The 20,555-nt window shown below is 38.7% G+C and overlaps 1 protein-coding gene across 1 annotated transcript in view; it reads left to right on the forward strand.

Moving 5' to 3' along the window:
- LOC135757685 (alpha-tectorin-like) overlaps positions 1 to 20,555 on the forward strand; it is a 74,072-nt gene that overhangs the window by 24,029 nt on the left and 29,488 nt on the right. The window contains exons 14-18 of the mRNA XM_073814173.1: positions 3,177 to 3,551; positions 3,653 to 3,703; positions 3,816 to 4,229; positions 5,548 to 5,937; positions 12,603 to 12,713. Coding sequence (XP_073670274.1) covers positions 3,177 to 3,551; positions 3,653 to 3,703; positions 3,816 to 4,229; positions 5,548 to 5,937; positions 12,603 to 12,713 — 1,341 coding nt within the window. The remainder of the gene's footprint in view (positions 1 to 3,176; positions 3,552 to 3,652; positions 3,704 to 3,815; positions 4,230 to 5,547; positions 5,938 to 12,602; positions 12,714 to 20,555) is intronic.

Genomic DNA, 20,555 nt, shown 5'->3' on the forward strand with positions numbered 1-20,555 from the left:
ATACTAATGGTCTAATCAGATTCAATAGATTATGCTAAAAGTGGTACTGCCAGACCCGGAGATCAGCTAAATGATTTCCAAAACTGTAAAAATCTAATGTTTAACACTAGGGGGCGGTTTCCCGGACAGGGATTAGCTTAATCCAGGACCAGACCTTAGTTAAATTAGGAAATATAACTAGTTTTAACAAACATGCCTTACTAAAAACATTACCTGTGTGCATTTTGAGGCAAAACAAAGGCCACTGATGTATTTTAAGATATGTAAGTTGTTTTGAGTTTGAACACCTCTTAAAAATGTTTTAGTCTAGGACTAGTCTAATCCCTGTCCGGGAAACCGCCCCTTAGTGAGCTTGAAAATTGAGCCAATTTGTCAAAAAAAGTGGAGTGTCCCTTTAAGGCCTTGGGTCTTTTGTCTTTTAGGTTCATGTTCTCAGCCCTCAATGCTCTGCTGTCCTGGACAAAATAATGGCTGCTACCGTGGGTGTTTTTGTGATGTGGCCTGTCTCACATTTCGGGACTGCTGCAGTGACTACATTCAGACATGCACTTCAAGTAAGACTAAATATTATCAACACCAACTTCTTTTTTGTGTTTTCACCAAATTAAGTTCTTTGAATCATTTTTAGTATAAACATTGTTTATCTTGAAGTGTCTTTGACTTTTTGCTTCAAAATGTTTAGCAGCTTTATGTATGAATAGTTTGTATGAGTAGTTCATGCAGTGTACAGAAGAGAAAAAACTATAATCTTATATTTTATTGCTGTCTTTGTTTACTGTATATTGTTTCAGTTAATGGCACATTGGCTTCTGTATCAACAACTTCACATCCATATTCACCACCAACACCACCATCACCAATGATGACCTCTCATTCAGGACTCACACCTGAAACACAAACAACAGGTGCTGTTTACTTCTGACCTCAATCATGAAATCACAAAACACAGTTACTACACATGAAAAAATACTAATGAATTGTTCACATTCATTTTCTATTAAATAGAATTGAAAAGTTTTCCAAACTGAAGCTGTGTGTCTAAATTACAAGTACAAATATGTGTTTTACAAGTTCTTACATTCAAATCTACAAGCATTTGAGTTTTGCTATTTCCTTGACCTCCATTCAGCAGGCACACTTTATCATTGTCATCACAAAACCAGTTTTGATTTAATAGATTTAAGTAAATATCAGCAAGAACAGAGATCAGAAACTGACAGTAGATTTAGTCATGTTGTACGTTAAAAATTATTGTCTGTGTAGGGGATTCATGTTTTCAGCGCAGTGCCCTCCATCACCTTTGACCCTAGATCTGCTCCTGACACATTCTGATTCGAAGGTCCCTATATTTTAACGATCTAAGCACATTGTATAAAGCGCACAGCGCAATGTCTAAATGGGCGTGTCTGAATCCACTTTTGCTAATTTAACGACGGGGAAAATGGTTTGTGCTCCAAGCGCACAGTCGAAAAGGGTTAGTCCTTTTTTTTAATGAGTAATGGGAGTGTTTTGGGCGTAATGTGCAATAAACCAATGGGAGTCTCAGCTCTCATCCCCTTTAAAAGCCAGTTGCGCTGACTCTATGTCTAATCCCTATTTAGATGACGGACTTTGTAAACTGAAAAACTAAGCGGAGGAAGAAGATCCCCAGTTTAAGATTAATGTTAAATAATTGTGTTGTTTTTCACTTGTATTGAAATTGTTTTTTTTTTATTATTACATGGCTATCTGGAATGCTTGATTCTGATTGGTCAGTTGAGACATTTGCAGGTTCGTTCTTTTCAAATAAAAACCGCTCCAAAGTAATAACGCATAGCCGGTACTACTTGTATGTATAAAATCCCTGCACCAACAAAGATTACTGTTTGGCGCCATCTTGTGACTGTTTGGCGCCAAGACTGGCTAAAAGAGAAAAAAAAAATGGAGACAGACAAGTATGAAGCAGAGGATCTTAATAAGGTATTACGATCATTTTATGCATCTGTGCAAAGTTTCGCGGAAGGATAAAAATGTTAATTTAAAACAAATATGCAATAAAAATTTTCAAATTCATAATTATGTCCAGTTTTTTTTCTTATGTGGCAAGTAGCCGTGTAATAAGCGGGATAATGTAGAGGCAGCCGGTAGTTATCGGGAAATAAGCCCCTTCAGTGTGATACAAGACTGACCACACTGTTGGGGCTTATTTCCCAATAACTACCGGCTGCCTCTACATTATCCCTTACTTAAAACCTTTAAAACCTGTTTTCTTTTAGTCATGAAAGTAAAAAAGCAGGCTTTTAATTGCTTTAAATGTATGGCTATCCAATATCATCAAAAAATAATTTACAAGTATGTAAGAAAAGGTTTGTACTCTAAAAATACTTTATTTGTAACAAACAGGAGATAAAGAATTTACAAACGGCTCTCCGAACGTTTCAGCACTTGGACAGCTTCAGTTTTTTTAAGCATTAAATAAAAAATGTTATCATCTCGCCATATCCATAGGTACAGAGTCATCATATACAATAAATCCGTGAGGTAGCATTAAAAAACATTTAAAAACAGACGCATTTGTTTAAAGCAAATAATTTATTTACTTACCAGGCTGCAGGTGAAGCCGCTCTTTATGCCTTCTAACGTCTCATAATTACTCCTCATTTATGTCCAAGAGACTCAATAATAATCTTTTACATTCAATCCTTTAATCTTTCATATTTAAAAGCGTTTTTGTGCTGCTGCGCAATTTATGTATGTGATAAGCAAACCCGTGTTGTTGTCCCGTTTATAGGCGCATATCACTAATGCGCTCTTTTAACTACAAAAAACATATTGTTGGTCAATGGCGTAGTCTATTTTAGTTGCCTCAAAATAGCAACGCGCCAACCATGCGCCTGAACACACCTCGTTTTCAGACCAGAACGAAAGGGGGCGCAAATGCATTTGTTTTTTAAACAACGTGGCGCTAAACGTGAAAATGATCATTGCGCAGGATGGAAACTAGAAAAAGACACTTGCGTCGCTCATTGCGCCAGGTGTAAGATAGAGCCCCTCAACCTTTACAGTATTGACATTAAACTGTTTGTAAATTTAACTGTCACATAAAATTGTACTACAAAAATATTTAGTACATTATTGCATTTTATAAAAAGGTATATAATGTTAAGTAAATGTGCTTTCTCTTATGTTTTAAACAGAAGTTGATCCCTGCTACAACTACAATGTGTTGGATGATCTCTGGAGATCCACCAGTAATCAGGATTTATCTCAGATAATGTGTGATGTGTCTATGAATTGGACGGGTTGGTATCGTCTCTTCATTCATAATGAGAGTGTTCAGATGCCAGACACATGTGTCCCAGAGTTGAGATGTGGTACTAATGCACCACTGTGGTTAAATGGTGGACATCCAACGGTTGAAGATGGAGTGGTCACACGAGACGTCTGTGGTCACTGGAGCGGTGACTGCTGTTATTTCCATTCCAATCCCATTAGAGTCAAAGCCTGTCCAGACAATTATTATGTCTATGAATTTGTGAGTCCTATATCCTGCTATTTGGCATACTGTGCAGGTAAATACATTAACAAATGCTTTAGTACACATACTGTATATGATATGATATGATATGATAATTAGTTCTTTGTCTATTTAATATTCGTCCATTCCCCACAGATGTTACAAACATTATGACGACTCCAACCTCAATCACAGAAACTACAACAGGTATGTGTTGTGTTGTTTATTGGGTTAAAATACAGAGGAATATTGATTTCTGTGATCAGTTCAGATTCACAGTTTTGACTGAGACTTTGTGTAACTTTATCTTTTCTCTCAGTACCTACAACTCTCAGCTATGACCCATGCTATCAGTATAACACTATTAATGAATATTGGAGAGACATACAGCTAAACCCATACCTGGACTATGGACATGATGACACTACTGTTGAGTGGAACGGCTGGTATCGACTGTATTTGAATGGAACAAGTGCTCAGATGTCTGAATGGTGTTTTACTTCAATGGGTTGTGGTGGTGAAACTGGACTGTATCTCAGCGGTTCTCATCCACGACTTGAGGATGGAGTGGTGACCCGTGAGGTTTTGGGAAGCAATATATGGTGGTGGTACTACAGCCAATGTGGTAGGTTCAGATCCAACCCCATCCAAGTCAAAGCTTGTCCAGGAGATTATTATGTCTATAAACTCGTCACACCAGATGTGTCAATCTACAGACCTTCATACTGTGCAGGTAAAGATCTCTGAGGAACTCTTGTGATCTTTTCTGTCTCTCATTTATGTGTAAACCAATCTGCTGATAATTCCTCTAAGCATGTCCAACCCTCGAGGTCTTTTTTCTTTTTAACTTCATGTGTACAATATTTTCAGCCACAATGAAAGCCAGACGGGAATGTCTCACTTGCAGAGTTTTGTTTTTTAGTTATGAGTTAGCAACTTATTAGTAAAGAGAAGATTTTTGTCAGCCAGCAGATGGCACTTTTAGAACAGCAGAGATATGAAAATCACTATTTTCTGTTTCAAACTTTCACATAGCATCTTCCAAATCCATAATTTGATTTTAAAAGATTTATGAAAAAAACTGATTATTTTTTCTGCAAAATGCAATAAATCTATTGAATCAATATATAAATGTGCATTCATCTTTTCCATATTCATTACACTGATTAAAAAAAAGGGTGCTGTCATACTTGGGACGTCGTCGCTAAACTTTTTTGACAGCGATCAGCTGTAAAATGTTTTGTTCCTGCTCGATTTTCGTTGACTTTGAGTAAAATAATGGAAAGTTTTTCATGAGATCCCCTGGGGTCAATGTGTTAGTATGACAGAAGCCACCACAGGTTTATCAATGCCATCAAAGTATTATTTTGTTTTTGTTTATTTGTTGATCACAAAGTACAAAGTAGACGAAGAAAACAAGGATTCCATGTGAATTCAATGCACTGCCATTATTGTTTACAATCCGTGGAATGGTGGCTGTGATTTGTTGAGTGGATTTCTTGAATTCTGTAGAGAAGCAGGACTGGTGTTTATTGCATTTTGGAAACAAAGGCAGAAAAGATGACAGAATAACTCGCCGGACATCAGATTTTGCGTAAAATGAAGAATTTGCTTTTTAATACTGACCTGATACAATACTGATTTTGGTGGTAACTCATTTTTTTTCAATACTTGGTTTCCCTGGTAGCATGTACAAAGTGAACTTATTAGGCAATAGCTAGCCTTGCTGTAAATGTGTTTAAGTAATTCTGACCAACATTCTCCCTTACTGGCGAACATGGCACACAAAATGTTGAATATAGGCAGGCGTATATATATATTGGTGTTATTGAATCATGTGATGGTGGCATTTTTAAACTGCAATTGCCTGATTTGTAGACTCTGAAAGTTCCCTTAATTAATTTCTAGATACATATCAGACTATTACACTTCAAGCTGACTACACAGCTGCTTGACAACTTTTAGGCTACCAGGAAATATCCTGCTGCTTCAGATGGCCAGTCCGCTAATGTCAAGGTATCTTTTACTAACATCTCTTTTCTTCATGTCAGTTGCTTTCAGCAGCATCAACAATGATCCCTGTTACAACTACGAGTCTCTGGATCGTCCCTGGAGAGCATCAACTGAAAGTGGATTGTACGTTTGTGATAATTATTTCTCCTGGAATGGCTGGTACAGACTTTATCATTATGGGATGAACATCCAAATGGCAGAGAGCTGTGTTAATGCATACAGTTGTAACACATACTGGAGTCTGTCGCTCAATGGTCCTCATCCTCAGATAGAAGATGGGGTGGTGACCCGTGAGGTCTGTGCAGGATATTATTGGGGTGGTTGCTGTGATTACAAATCAAAACCCATCAGAGTTAAAGCCTGTCCAGGAGATTACTATGTCTATGAATTTGTGAAACCAATAGACTGGTGCTCAGGATACTGCACAGGTATTTTTCCTTTCTTACTTTGACTTTAAAATCATTTAAAATAATTTCAGTCATGTATTCAGTTTTCTTATTTTTTTAGACATCAGCACTGTATCACAGACCAATTTCACAATTCCAACTGTGATTCCTGGATTCAGCAGCACATTAAGTAGGTTTTCTTAATGTTTTTAAGTTCCAAAAAAGTGGAACTTTATATTTATAGTAACTAATAGAATTATAAAACTAAAAGTAATAAAACGTTTGCAAGTTACTGCAATGAGGGGTTAAATTGGGATTTGTTATGGGGGGGGGGGCTTTGTGTCATTATGCACAATGGCTCAAACTTTGAAGGAAGTTATGAGAATCAACCTCCTTGACTGATTAGGCATAAAGGATACCCAAAGAGATTCAGTTAACAAGAAAAGGTACAACATACTGAATTAACAACATGTCTTATAAATTAGCCATAGACATTTCCTATGCTGGTCAGCAGCTAGTAAAACAATCAGTATAGTTAGGTTGTAAGTGATTTGTATAATCAAAATACATTATTAAATTATACAATAGTAAGTTATATCCAGTGTTATCCAGTTATCATATTGTAATGAGATGAGTGACATGTCTATACATAATTTAATTCTTTGTTTCTAGCCTTCTGTTAAGTTTTCGTGACGTGGGCGCCATTCTTGCCTCTCTGTCTATCTCATATCACTGTCTAATGATTGTGCGTCTCGAGGTTTTGAGTAAACAACAGCACATGCGTAAGAAAATTTGGACACATTACAAACAATTACACAAAGGCAATAGGCTAAACTGCATTTGCATACACCAGGGGTGTCCAGACTTTTTTGTGTGGTGATCTACTTTTAAAATGATTAAGCCGACAAGATCTACCTGCTAAAAACACTGTTAATTTTTTTATAACACTTTTAATGCTTGTTAGGACTATACTGCATATATCTCTACATTTAATTTAGGGCTGTCACCATTAGGGGCTTATCACACCAAAAGCGCTTTAAACGCTTGGAAACGCAAGGCACGACGCACTGCCTTTAAAAAAAAAGACGTGGCTTTTTATATTGCTAGGCAACCACCGAGTCAGCTGTCTTGTCAATCAAATATTGAAGTGTGAGCGCTCTTTTGCTGTTAACTGTCATATTAGCAGAAACTCTAAAAAGACAACGCTTGCTCTGACCTTGTTTGAGGATGAGAGTTGCACAAACACGCAGGAGAGAGTGAACGAGTGGAATCCGGTTCTGTAAGCAACTGTAAACTTCCCAGATAGCAAAAAGTCGTCTATTGGACGTTGAGTAGACGTAAACCTTCAACGTCTACTTTTGGTCCACTGAAGGTTGAAAATGAAAATTGAAAAGACGTCAACTTTGTCCAACTTTTCAACGTTGAAAACAGGACCACATTAACATACCAAATCACATTTTATAAAATGAAACAAAGCTTTAAAGGTTTATAATAACTTTAATAAAACAGCACATTTTAAATAGTGCAAACAGTCAAGTAACCAACAGATTTCACAGTCTGCAATAAACAGGTCGGTCCAGTAACCAACACAGAGTGCAATAAACATTTACCAACACAGATTTCAGAGTGCAGTTAACATAGGTCAGTCCGATGAGCCAGGGGTTTTCAAAGCTGTCCTGGAGGACCACTAGTACTGCACAATTTGCATGTCTCCCTCATTAGACACACCTGGTTTAAATTTTCAGCTCATTAGTAGAGACTGCAAGACTTGAACTGGGTGTGTAAGGTAACTGAATGAGGTGTGTCACAAAAGGGAAACATGCAAAATGTGCAGTACTAGTGGTCCTCCAGGACAGCTTTGAAAATCCCTGCTATGAGCAGTCCATATAACAGCGCAAACAGGACTCACGCGCATGCGCACTTCCACTAGTACGATCCCAGTAAACAATTACGGTCTTTCAACGTTGAAATATGGTTGAAAAGAAGTCGGTCCGCCTTGGACTGGTTTACGACGTGATTTCAACTAAGTAGTTTTGGCTGGACTGTTTGACTACGTGTTTTCAACTGACCATGTTTTCAACTCATAATCTATAGATTGTTGATTCCCTCACCAGAACGTAAGGCCTGTAAGACGCCACCCTATTGGCCCAACGACGGTATCCAATGGCGTGGTGAAGGCATCACATGTTCTTGCCGTCCGTAGCGCTTCTAGAAGAATAATTCCATTTATTTAATTTGTTTCTTTGACCTCTGTGGTTAAATTATAATCTGACTCCAATTTAATATAGTAAGAATTTAGTGCATCATTCCAATTATCTGTTGATCATAATTTAGATGTTATGATTATTTATAAATTCCCATAGTCTTAATTATTCGTTCATTAGGGACCCGATATCGCACAGGATATACGCCGGCCGTTGCGTACATCTCACGGACACAAAATTGTCAGTCTGATCTTAGTCAGAGGTTGCCGGGAAAACTAATATTTTTATGTCTGGCCGCTCCATGCTTGCTCCGATCATAAAAATAGTTACTAGTTTAGCGCTCATGCAACTTGCTAATGCAGGTGATAGACATAAATCTGAGAGTTTTAATGAATGTGCCCCATGCTCCATTCAACATCAAAACACCAGTGTGATCATATCCTGACATACTTATTTTGCGGTAATACCAGACTCCTTCTAATCTACTGGAAATAATAATTTCTGAAAGAATTAAAATAAATCAATACAATTTCTGAAGAATTTAGATGAATCAAATGTAACATTTTATTATACCAGGCAGGTACCAGCTTAAACATCAATTAAAGAATATCATACAGAATATGATTCAATTTCAATTAATTAAAATAATCAACAATTGCAAAAGTTACATAGTCATACCTGGCAATAGACACTCTGGCTACAGAGTACTTCTATCATGAATATAATACACCTAAAATGGTGTAGGAAGATTCTTGTTAAAGATTTCTTCCATGATGTTTTAATACACGCACAAAGTGTGGGAGCTCCTGGTTACAGGATGCCTCCATAAGGTATGAATACACACAGAGTGTGGGAGCTTCTGGGTACAGAATGGCTCCCAGAATGTTTTACCAGGCCACCTTTTATACACAGCTTGAGAAAACTACCAAAATCTAGTTTGACCTGTACCAAGTGATACTAAAGAACACCTGGTCAAAATCCAGTTTGACCTGTGCCAAGTGATACTAAAGAGCACCTGTTCAAACTAGCCAGGAGTATCTTGGCAACTGGTCAAACTAGCCAGAAATATCAAGGCAAAACCCCACCTCTACAAGAAATGCATCTTCTATCCAAAGTTCTAAAACCTTAATCCATCATATCTTAGACTTATAGAAATTAGACCTTTTTACTCATCGCACCATGACCTTTAAAAGAATACTAAACATGAATATTAAATTACAATCTTAGAACCACATAATATGTATACATTACATCATATATTTCAGCAGATACTCAGTGATGTGAGCCTTAAGGCTAACAGTGCCAAAGCCTTTGTGATGAAGAGATTAGGAGAACAGAGAGTTGCATGTCTGTAAACAGTTTCACCTAAGAGTCAAATTTGGGTTAGCAACACCACCTGAGGTTTAATTGTTTTATGGTGTCTCTTCATAAATAAACTTAAAGTTGATTATTTACCAGCCGTACTACAGGCCCGCCTCTCCCCTCATTCGATTGGACAATGGACAGACGTGAATGACGTTGGCCACTTCTCCGCTCTCAGCGCTCCCTCAAAAGCGCGTGCTGTGGCTGGCGGCAAAAACCGCAAGGCGCTCGGCGCCCATAAACAGCACGCAAACGCTCCCTGCCCATAGAATATAATTCAAAAAGGGCGCCTGCAACTGCCATAAACAAAATCCTTGAGTACATGTCAAATACTCCTTAAAATAGCGGAGATGCGGTTTAGTGAAACAAACTAGAAAAAGACAACAGTATCAGAAGCATATAACTCAGCGCTATGCTGCCTCTCTCTCTCTCTCTCTCTCTCTCTCTCTTGTTCGCACACACACACACCGTGCGCATGGATCGGCTCCTGCGTTAAGGCAAGAATGCGCATCCTGGTGAATTTCGGAAGTCAGACGGGTGTGAGCTGCAGCGGCCTGGCATAAGATTTATAAAAACACATTTGAGAAAAAAGATGCAGCACCTCAAAAAGACTTGCGTGTTTCACAATTACTCTAAGACCATAATGCCAATTTTGCACGTGGAGCAGCTAACTTGGTAACACTTTATTTCGATAGTCCACTTTAGACATTTTACTAACTATAAGTAACTTTGCATCTACTTATCAACTACCAATCTTTAGAGAACTAGTAGACTGTCTGCTTAATATCTACTAACACTTTATTATGTTGATATCTCAACAGACATTCAACTGTCTATAACGCCGCATTCAGACAGCCAGCGATGTTATCGCTGCTCATCGCCTGCTGCTGGTGTTCGATGTCGCTTGTGGGCGTTCCCACTTCTGGTTGCGTGTGACGTTACCCCATGTTGTAAACAACAAATCGTGCTCCACTTACTTCACTCCCATTGGTTGTCGCTCGTGAAACTCGCTGCTAATTTGCATAAAGTTAAACTTTTCTCAACTTTTGTCGCGCGACTCCGTCGCTAATCGCGCCTACATTCTGTCGCCAACGGTCACGTTTGCTCGTGTCGCCGGAAGTCGCCCAGTTTCCATTGAAATGAATGAGATTGCGTCGCTCTGCTACTGCTTGTCATTGGCTGTCTGAATGGGGTGTAAGTATCTTTGCAGGTGCATGTCAACTTATTCCACTAACCCAAACCTCTTCCCTAACCCCAACCCTTACAGTTTACTAATACTCTAATGACAGTTAGTTGACGTATAGTTGCAAATTATTGAAAGTTAGTTGACATGAAGTTGCAAAGTTGTTTATAGTTAGTAGAATGTCTAAAGTGGACTATCAAAATAAAGTGTAACCGCTAACTTATGTGCGATCTACCGGCATTGCCTTTGCGATTGACTGGTCGATCGACGTATTGGACACCCCTGGCATACACTATATCGTTTTTTTCTTTTATTTTTACTTCTTCCAAAAACCGAAAGCTGTATGCATAATGTTTGATTCTTGTTGTTTGTTCTAAACTTTGTTTGCAACTGTGGAAAAGTTTTACTTTTTTTTAATCTTAAATTATTAAATGTGCTGTAAATTTCACAAAATCAGTGATGCCCTGACGGCCTGGTAGAGTAATAATTTGAGTAAGAATTTCTATTTGATTTCAATTAGAATTTATAAATCAAGATTACATTAGGCTATATTATGGTTTTTCATATTTGTTATTTTTGACATTTAAATTTTAGTTTTAGTGTCAGTGTGAAAGCTTCTGTAATTTGCATAATAATGTAAATCAACTTTTTTGGTGTATGACAATGACTTTTCATAAAGTTACATACCTGACTAAAATATAACTTAGCTTTAATCTCAGGTGATCCATGCTCAAACTACAACATACTGGATGAGTACTGGAGAGACACACATGATTACTGGTATTGGTATGGATATATAAATGGACAAGATGACACTCGTGTAAAATGGGACGGCTGGTATCGACTCTTCATCAATGGATCGAGTGCTCAGATGCCTGACTGGTGTGTTAGTTATATGTCATGTGGAGGTTTCAGTTCTCTGTGGCTTGCTGGTTCTCATCCTGGAGTAGAAGATGGAGTTGTTACTCGTGAAGTCCACGGCTCTTATTATGATCAGTGCAGTCATTACACATCAAACCCAATCCAAGTCAAAGCTTGTCCTGAAGATTATTATGTCTATAAATTCACCAGACCAAACGTAGCGATCCCACTCCCTACATATTGTGCAGGTACATTCAATATTCTAATAGACTTTACGTGTTCATGATTTGTGTTCTATGTACTTTAAACATATTAAGTTTAAAGTTAAAATTCAGAGAAATTTGTGTAAAAACCTGTTGTCTTTAAACTTCTTAGTTTTAGCATGAAGTGAAAATACACAGTTTAGGGTAAATTAACAGGACCTTAATTGCATGCGTTAGACAATCACTAGTCTCTACTCAAAATCATTAATTCACGTAAAATATTTACGTGAATGTTAATACAGAGCATTGAGTAGTAGTCATGACTGACTTTGTCAATTATTGATTAAACTTGATTTTTTAATCTTTATCCAATATAATCAACATTTAGTAATGGATTATTGTTTTTCTTATAGTTGTTTTCAGTACTCCAAGTGTCGACCCTTGTGACAACTACACCAGTCTGGATGAACCCTGGAGATCCACTGATAATTCTGTATATAACTATTACACGTGTGATTATAATGTTGACTGGAACGGCTGGTACAGACTTTTCATCAATGGTCAGAGTGCTCAGATGTCAGAATCATGTGTCAGTTGGGGGATGTGTGGCACTTATTACCCAATGTTCCTCAGAGATCCTCATCCACAGCTGGAAGATGGAGTGGTCAGACGACACGTCTGTATGTCTGAAGGGAACGGCTGCTGTGATTATGAATCTCATCCCATACAAGTCAAAGCCTGTCCAGGACATTATTATGTTTATGAGTTTGTCAAACCACTGTATTGTGCCGCTTACTGTGCAGGTAGAGAATCTACTCATATTGTCTCTTGTATCATTTCTGGGTTTGTTTGAAAATGATTCAGATTGATATGCACAAATGCTCACATTTACAGCAAGTAACACAACGACAACAACACAGACAATGACAACAACACAGACAACAACAACAACACAGACAACAACAACAACCACACAAGCCACCACTTCACCCATCACAACCACAGGTAAAGTATTCATTTATGAGCTCTCATCTTCATCTTATGGCATATTTTCATGAAACTCCTTTTTTATAGTAAATGTGTTGCTTGCACTTAACCTAATACAATTATACCAGATGTAGTGACTATTTTGTCTTGAGTTTGTTCTTTGTCACATTGATGTTGACTGGGGAAATCTTTGACGCTTGCTTGTTCCAATAAACCAAGAAAAATCCAAAAGAGTAAATGTGAAAGAGTAGGTGGGTTTTATTATAACAAAAACAAATAGTACAGATCCTTTATCTATTAAATAAATTATAAAGAGAATGGCTTTAAGGCTTAAAGGGGCAGCAGTTCATTCAAAACATTCCTGTGGCAAGGTCAAAAAGCTATGTGCTCCCAGTCAGCCACACCTCCACCTTGTCACCTTCCTATTTAATGTCCTTTTGACCTGTAGAGGGCACAAGTTCTCAAAAATAGAACAATAAGGAAAACATTATTAGAATAAATCATTATGTGAAATGAAATCATCAAAAAATGGCTCCTACACAACCGGCCCCTAATTGTTTTGGTAAGCAAAACAATTATTAAATTAAATCAAACTAGGAGCCTTAAATAAATTATTTTACTTTTATGTGAGATATAAAAAACAAAAAAGAATACTAGACCATTGTCATCAGGTTTCTTTAGATCTTGTCTTCATCTCCTTCTAACATCAAGCATAACTTTGTGATTGGCCTTTCTAAGATATTGTTCTGTGTCTTGAGTTTCACAGAGCGTACAAGTCCTTTTTGGTCAGGGAAAACTTCTATAATTCTGCCCAGTATCCAAGAACCTCTTGGGGAAGTTGGATCCACCACCAATACAACATCTCCACACTGAAAGTTCCTTCTTTTAATGTTCCACTTTTGACGCTCTTGGAGTAGCGGCAGGTATTCCAGTGTCCAGCGTCTCCAAAAGAGGTTTGCTAAGTATTGAACCTGCCTCCAGCGGCGTTTAGTGTACTGTTCGTTCTTATCAAATACACCGGGTGGAAGAGTTGGTTTGTTTTTAAGTAGTAGGAGATCATTCGGTGTAAGCGGGTGTAAATCTTGAGGGTCGGTGGAGACTGTTGTTATAGGGCGACTGTTTAAAATTGCCTCAACTTCACACAAGATTGTCTGGAGCCCCTCGTCATCTAAAGTTTGCTGTTTAAGAACAGAATAGAGAACTTGTCTGATGGATCTTATCAGCCTTTCCCATATGCCTCCGTGATGGGATGCACCTGGTGGGTTAAACGTCCAATTTATGCCCTTTTCTTTGAGTGTTTTCTGTATTTTGTCCTGGTTTACTGCCACAAAAGCCTTTTGCAGTTCCTTTTTTGCACCAACAAAGTTGGTTCCATTGTCTGACTGTAAGTGTTTCACTTGTCCCCGCCTACAAATGAACCGCCTCACAGCGTTGATACATGAGCTTGTGTCTAAGGAGCTGGCCACTTCAATATGAACAGCTCTGCTGGTCATGCAAGTGAATAGCACGCCATACCTTTTTACTAGTGCTCTTCCACGTTTAATTTGAAAAGGACCAAAGTAGTCGACCCCGGTGTTAGTAAAAGGGGGTGAGTCAGGTTGAAGTCTTTCCTGAGGTAGATCAGACATCTTTTGTTCTCCAACTTTGGCTTTGTATCTTCTGCACACAACACATTTGGTCAGAATCTTCCTGGCAGCTGAATTAGCATTTATTATCCAATATTTTTTGCGGAGTTCAGACAACATATGGCTTCTTCCCCCATGTCCTGTTGTTTTGTGCACATGCCTTAAAATAAGTGTGGATACATGCGAGTTCTTTGGTATTATGACAGGAAACTTTCTTTCTTCCCCTATGGTTGTTTTGCTCAATCTGCCTCCTACTCTTATCAACTCATCCTTTACATGAGGGTCCAGTTTGTACAAGGTACTTTTCTTCTTTAACTCAGGAGTCTTTGAGGTGAGCATTTTTATTTCATTTGGGAAGAATTGTGCTTGGGTAAATTGAACAATGGCAACTTCAGCTTTCTTCAGATCTTCGATACTTATTTGCTGTCCACCCACTGTGTAATCAGGTAAGTCCTTCATCCTGCTTCTTGTGAGTATTTTGCTTCCATTCAATTTTCTCTTTTGCACCAGTGATTTTAAAGTTTCCTTGAGTTTTAGGTACCATGCAACTGCGAGTAGGAGTTTTGTCCAGTTAGAAAAATAAGTTATTAGCCTCTGTGTTGGGTTTTCTTCCTTTAGGCAGGTTGCACTCACTGTGTACGTTCTTTTTACTTCAGGGTCATACAGGGGTAGTGGATTGTTTTCTTTGAAGCACCGGATTTGTTGTTCCATTTTCTCTTTCCATAAAATGTCTGGACCATGGAGCCATCGCTTGTTGTTAAGGAATTTGTCTGCGCTTTGCCCTCTTGTTGCATTATCTGCGGGGTTGGAATTTGAATCAATGTAATTCCACTGAGATAACTTGGTGGCATCTCTTATTTCCGCAACTCGATTGGCCACAAATGTCTTGAATCTGGTATGTTCATTTGATATGTACTTTAGTACCGATTGACTATCTGTCCAGAACATGGAATGGTCTAAGTGCAATTGTAAGCCAGATCTCAGCATTTTGTCCATTCTTACAGCTAGGACTGTTGCGGCAAGTTCCAGTCTTGGAATTGTTATTCCTTTGAGAGGAGCTACACGCCCTTTCGCCATAACAAAAGTGACATGAACTTTGTTGTTGTCATTCACAAGCCTCACATAGCTTACAGTCCCATAGCCTTGGTCACTTGCATCAGCAAAGTGGTGTAACTGCGCATGCTTTATTGGTCCGAATTCATTACTCATGAAGCACCGTTGCACTTTGAAGTTTGTGATTTGATTCAAACCAGCTGTCCATTTTAACCATTGGTCACGTATGATGAGGGGTGCCTCTTCATCCCAGCCTAGATTTAGCTTACAGAGCTTCTGTAACAAGAATTTAGCTGTTAATGTGAAGGGGGTTAGGAAGCCAAGAGGATCGTAGATTGAACAGACCATTGACAACATTCCTCTTCTTGTAAGTGGTTGTGATTTTAGTTGAACATTAAAGGTAAAGTTATCTGTTTCAATGCACCATTGCAGACCTAAAGCCCTTTCAGTTGGAAGTTTGTCCTTGTCAAGATTGAGATCCATAATTTCTTTGGCTCTATCCTCCACAGGAATGAGAGACAATACTTCTCTACTGTTCGTGGCCCACTTTGATAGATTAAAGCCTCCTCTTTGGCACATGGATTTGACATCAGCAATTAGTTGCACTGCCTCCTGTACAGTGCGAACAGACTTCAACAGGTCATCTACATAAAAGTTATGCAGAACTGTATCAATTACCTCGAGCCTGAAGTGCTTTCTGTTGTCCTCTGCTGTTCTCCTTAGCGCATAACTCGCACAGCTTGGCGATGATGTTGCTCCAAACAGATGGACAGTCATCCTGTATTCCACAGGGGGTTGGGACACATCTCCTTCAGGCCACCACAGAAACCTCAGGAAGTCAGAATCACTGATTGGGACCTTCACTTGATGGAACATGGCTGTGATGTCCGCCATCAGTCCTATTGGCTCCTGGCGAAATCTGTTGAGTACATCTATAAGGCTATTGGTTAAATCGGGTCCTTTGAGTAGTTCTGCATTCAATGATTTTCCACAGAGAGATGCACCACAATCAAAAACTATTCTTAGCTTTCCTTTCTTTGGGTGATAAACTCCATGGTGGGGTAAATACCACACCTTCCCCTCCCTCTTCGGCTGTGCCTCTGGCACTTTTTCTGCATATCCACTACTGATCATGTCAGTCATGAATGTGACATATCCTAATTTGAATGACGGGTTCCTATTGAATTTCCTTTTTAGGCTCTGCAAGCGTTGCTCGGCAATACAACGGTTATTGGGAAGCATAGTATTGTCCTTTCTAAAAGGTAACTTGAGACTGTAATGTCCATTCACAATTGTGGCTGACTCATCTGCTATTTTCAAAAAACGCCTGTCTTCAATGGACATTTCCTTCACCTTTCCGACAACCTTTCACTGAAATCCATGTTATACTGGGCAATCAGCATCTCATGCAGATTGTGTACAGATATGCGGTTGACTGAATGAGAGGGCATGACGTCGTTAGCCTTTGTTCCTAACGGACCATTCACTATCCATCCAAGCAATGTTCTCATAGCATATGGGCCGTCTCCTTCACTATTTACAATCTGCCATGGTTCCATAGCTTTGGGTGCATTTGTTCCTATCAGCAAATCAATATCTGCATCAATGGTATAAATTTGAATGTCTCTAAGGTAAGGCCACTTTGACAGAGCGCTCTGGCTGGGTATGTTACCTTTTGACACAGGAATCTTTGTTTGCGTGTATGTCTCAGGCAGAGTTAGGAATACATTGTTGTGAAGTCCACTTACTTCAAGTCCAGTGATTACATTGGTAGACACAGTTCGTTCCTGGCCCATTGTGCGCAGAAGAATGTTGGTTCTTTTTCCTTGTACATTTAGTTGGTGCATTAACTTATCTGTACAAAATGTGGCAGAACTGCCAGGGTCAAGAAATGCGTAGGTATGTATTACTGTGTTACCTTTGTTTAATTTTACCTTCACAGGCACAATGGACATTAGACACTGTTCTTCACCGGCCCCAGTATGACTGCATGCTTCCAGAGATACTTGTCCTGTGTTCACCTTTTTTGGTTCCACATCCAGTTCTATAGATGTTTCAGCTCCTTTGTTCTGCTCTACTTTTCCTATGTGCAGTATCGTAGGATGTGGCCTCTCACAAATAGTGCACGAGTGTTGCTGGGTGCAGTCCTTGCTTATATGGCCTGTAACAAGACATGCAAAGCAAATGCCTCTTTCTTTCAAAAATGATATTTTGTCAGTATGACGTTTCCTTTTGAACCAAGAGCAGCTTCCTAATAGATGTAGTCCTGAGCAAAACAGACAGTAGGGCTTATGTTGGACTATTGAAGCACTATTCCTCTGTTTGAGAGAAGTATTGACATCAACGGTTGTTGCGTTGGCTGTAAAGCTTTTGTTAGTGAATTTTGGTTTCACGGATATTGACTGTTTGGGCCTTACAATATGTGCTCTTTGAGCAGGATCTTGTATATCACCAAAGACAGGATCCGTCAAAATTTTAACCTGCTTTTCAATGAATTCAACTAAGGTTTTGAAAGTGGCCCTGCGCTTGGTTGATTCTTGAAATTGGCAAACTTCCACTCGCCATCTCTCTTTTAATTTGTAAGGCAATTTGCTGACCAATAATTTCAGATTGGACGCCAGATTTAACTCATCCATATATGCAATCTCCTTCATGGCGTTTAAACAACCCCTAAGATACAAGGCATAGGATTTCAGACTTCGGGAATCTTCTGCCCTAATTGGGTTCCATGACAAAGCCTTATTAATATATGCACTGGATATTTGATATTCATTTCCAAAATGCTCCTGGAGCAGTTCTTTGGCCTTTGCAAAGCCTCTATCGGGATTTAAGAAGAGACAAGTTTTAACTAACTCCCTAGACTGACCGGATGTATATTGCTCCAAATAATACAATTTATCCTTCGCAAGCTCAACTTTGCTTTCAATGTTGTGCTCAAATGACGTGATAAATGATCTGTATTCAATTGGGTCATTATTAAATACCTTCATCTCCTTTCGTGGCAAAAATGATTTGTCCTGTTGCTTTATCAATGACGCCGTGATGTCATTTTGCCTCTGCAGAATATTGTAGAGCTGAGCAGTATCTTGTGGTGCTCCTCCAAGGGGTTCAAGTGGAACAATAGGTGTTTTTCCTGCCGGCCTTTGTCTTGACTGATGCGGTGATAAAGGCTGAGGTTGCTGACTGATTTGAGAGGGCAGTGACTGATGAGAGATCATACCTGTTTGTGGTGGTTGTGTATGATATGTGCGCGGCTGCGTTGCTTGGACTGAGTACATTTGGTGGGACTGATCTGGCCAGGTCGGCCTCACCGATGGAAGAAAATAGGGCTGGGGCAGAAGAGCATGAGTTTTAAGTCTGACACTTGCATCTTGAATTCCTTGGGCATAACCTTTTTCTTCCTTTGGTTCACTCGCTTCACTCCCTTCACTCTCCTTTCCTATAAGTTCCTTTGTTTTTTGTAATTTGAATGATTTTTTAAAATGTTCATTCGCTTCATCTCCCACTGAGACATTGCTACTACTCTTACTCTTACTCAATATATTGAGTTTGGCGCTAGCAGCATCCAATTCAGTTCTGAGGGCTAGCATTTCCTTTTGCTTCCTCAAATTTTCCTGTCTTTTAGCCAATTCTGCCTCTTCATTCTCTATTTCGTGTTTCTTTTTAAGAGCCGTTAATTTAATTTCTAACGCAGCTTTTTCAGCTGCTGCACGTCCTAAAGCAGAGGAGGCTACGGAAGTTTTTGATCCCCTATCTTCTGCTTTCTTGGAGAGCGTTGCAGAAACACTGTCATCTGGACTTATTTCACATTCTTCATCCTCATTTCCGTGTGCGCATAACCAATTGTTTACTTCTTGAAGGAATTTACTAATTATTTCTTTTTTAGGTTTATACCAGAAGTGATTATCTTCTCCGCGATCTTTCTCACTCAAAGCGTTCTGATACTCCTCATGTCTAGCTTCAAAATCATTCAATAAATCTCCATATTTATCCATATGTTCGTTAACTTCTTTAACATTTGATTCCTCATTCCTTAACATGTCTTTGACAAAGTTCATTTTGCGTGTAAGCAGCGCAAGCTTCATCTTTCTTACCTTACGTAAAGCACTCGCGGTTTCACCGCAAACATTGTCCATATCGGTAAGATTCTCCTCTACCTCAGTTTGCAACCCTGTTTCCTCTGGTTTTTCTGTTTGGTCAGCCATGTGTTCACAAATCCAACGCAAATAATATCCACTGAGTATTATCTTTACATCTTCATAAATTATATTATTTCCTTTATATTGTTGTTTTAAATCCAAAGGAGCGTATGCATATTAATAATAAAGCAACGCTTTCAAACTTCCTGTTTAGCCATTTTATCCTTATAAACTTGATTCAAACACAGTTCTAAATTCAAATGATATTTAGATATAACGAATTCATCCAATGTTTGGTTACTTAATCGTCCGTTCCTTGTGATTTAACAACTTAAAGTAGCAGCGGCTTACCGCAACTTCGGCGTCTTTCACATGCTGCTTTGGCTTTCCTTTGTTCCTTTGTTCCTTTCCTTTATTCCTTGCGTAGCTTCGGAACTCATTCCAAATGATCCACACGGGTTTCAAGATCCATAAGCTAGCTTTTTGACTAATGTAGTGACTATTTTGTCTTGAGTTTGTTCTTTGTCACATTGATGTTGACTGGGGAAATCTTTGACGCTTGCTTGTTCCAATAAACCAAGAAAAATCCAAAAGAGTAAATGTGAAAGAGTAGGTGGGTTTTATTATAACAAAAACAAATAGTACAGATCCTTTATCTATTAAATAAATTATAAAGAGAATGGCTTTAAGGCTTAAAGGGGCAGCAGTTCATTCAAAACATTCCTGTGGCAAGGTCAAAAAGCTATGTGCTCCCAGTCAGCCACACCTCCACCTTGTCACCTTCCTATTTAATGTCCTTTTGACCTGTAGAGGGCACAAGTTCTCAAAAATAGAACAATAAGGAAAACATTATTAGAATAAATCATTATGTGAAATGAAATCATCAAAAAATGGCTCCTACACCAGAATAAAAATAAAAATAAAGATTATTAAATAGAAGTATTCTAGATGACTTCAGAAAATATCTGTGCAGTACTACTGTAAAAAATTGCTGTAATTATGCAGCTAGTTGCCAGTAACTTACTGTAGAAGATAAAGACTGA

Source organism: Paramisgurnus dabryanus, chromosome 1 (genome assembly GCF_030506205.2).
Source record: "Paramisgurnus dabryanus chromosome 1, PD_genome_1.1, whole genome shotgun sequence".
Classification (NCBI taxonomy): domain Eukaryota; kingdom Metazoa; phylum Chordata; class Actinopteri; order Cypriniformes; family Cobitidae; genus Paramisgurnus; species Paramisgurnus dabryanus.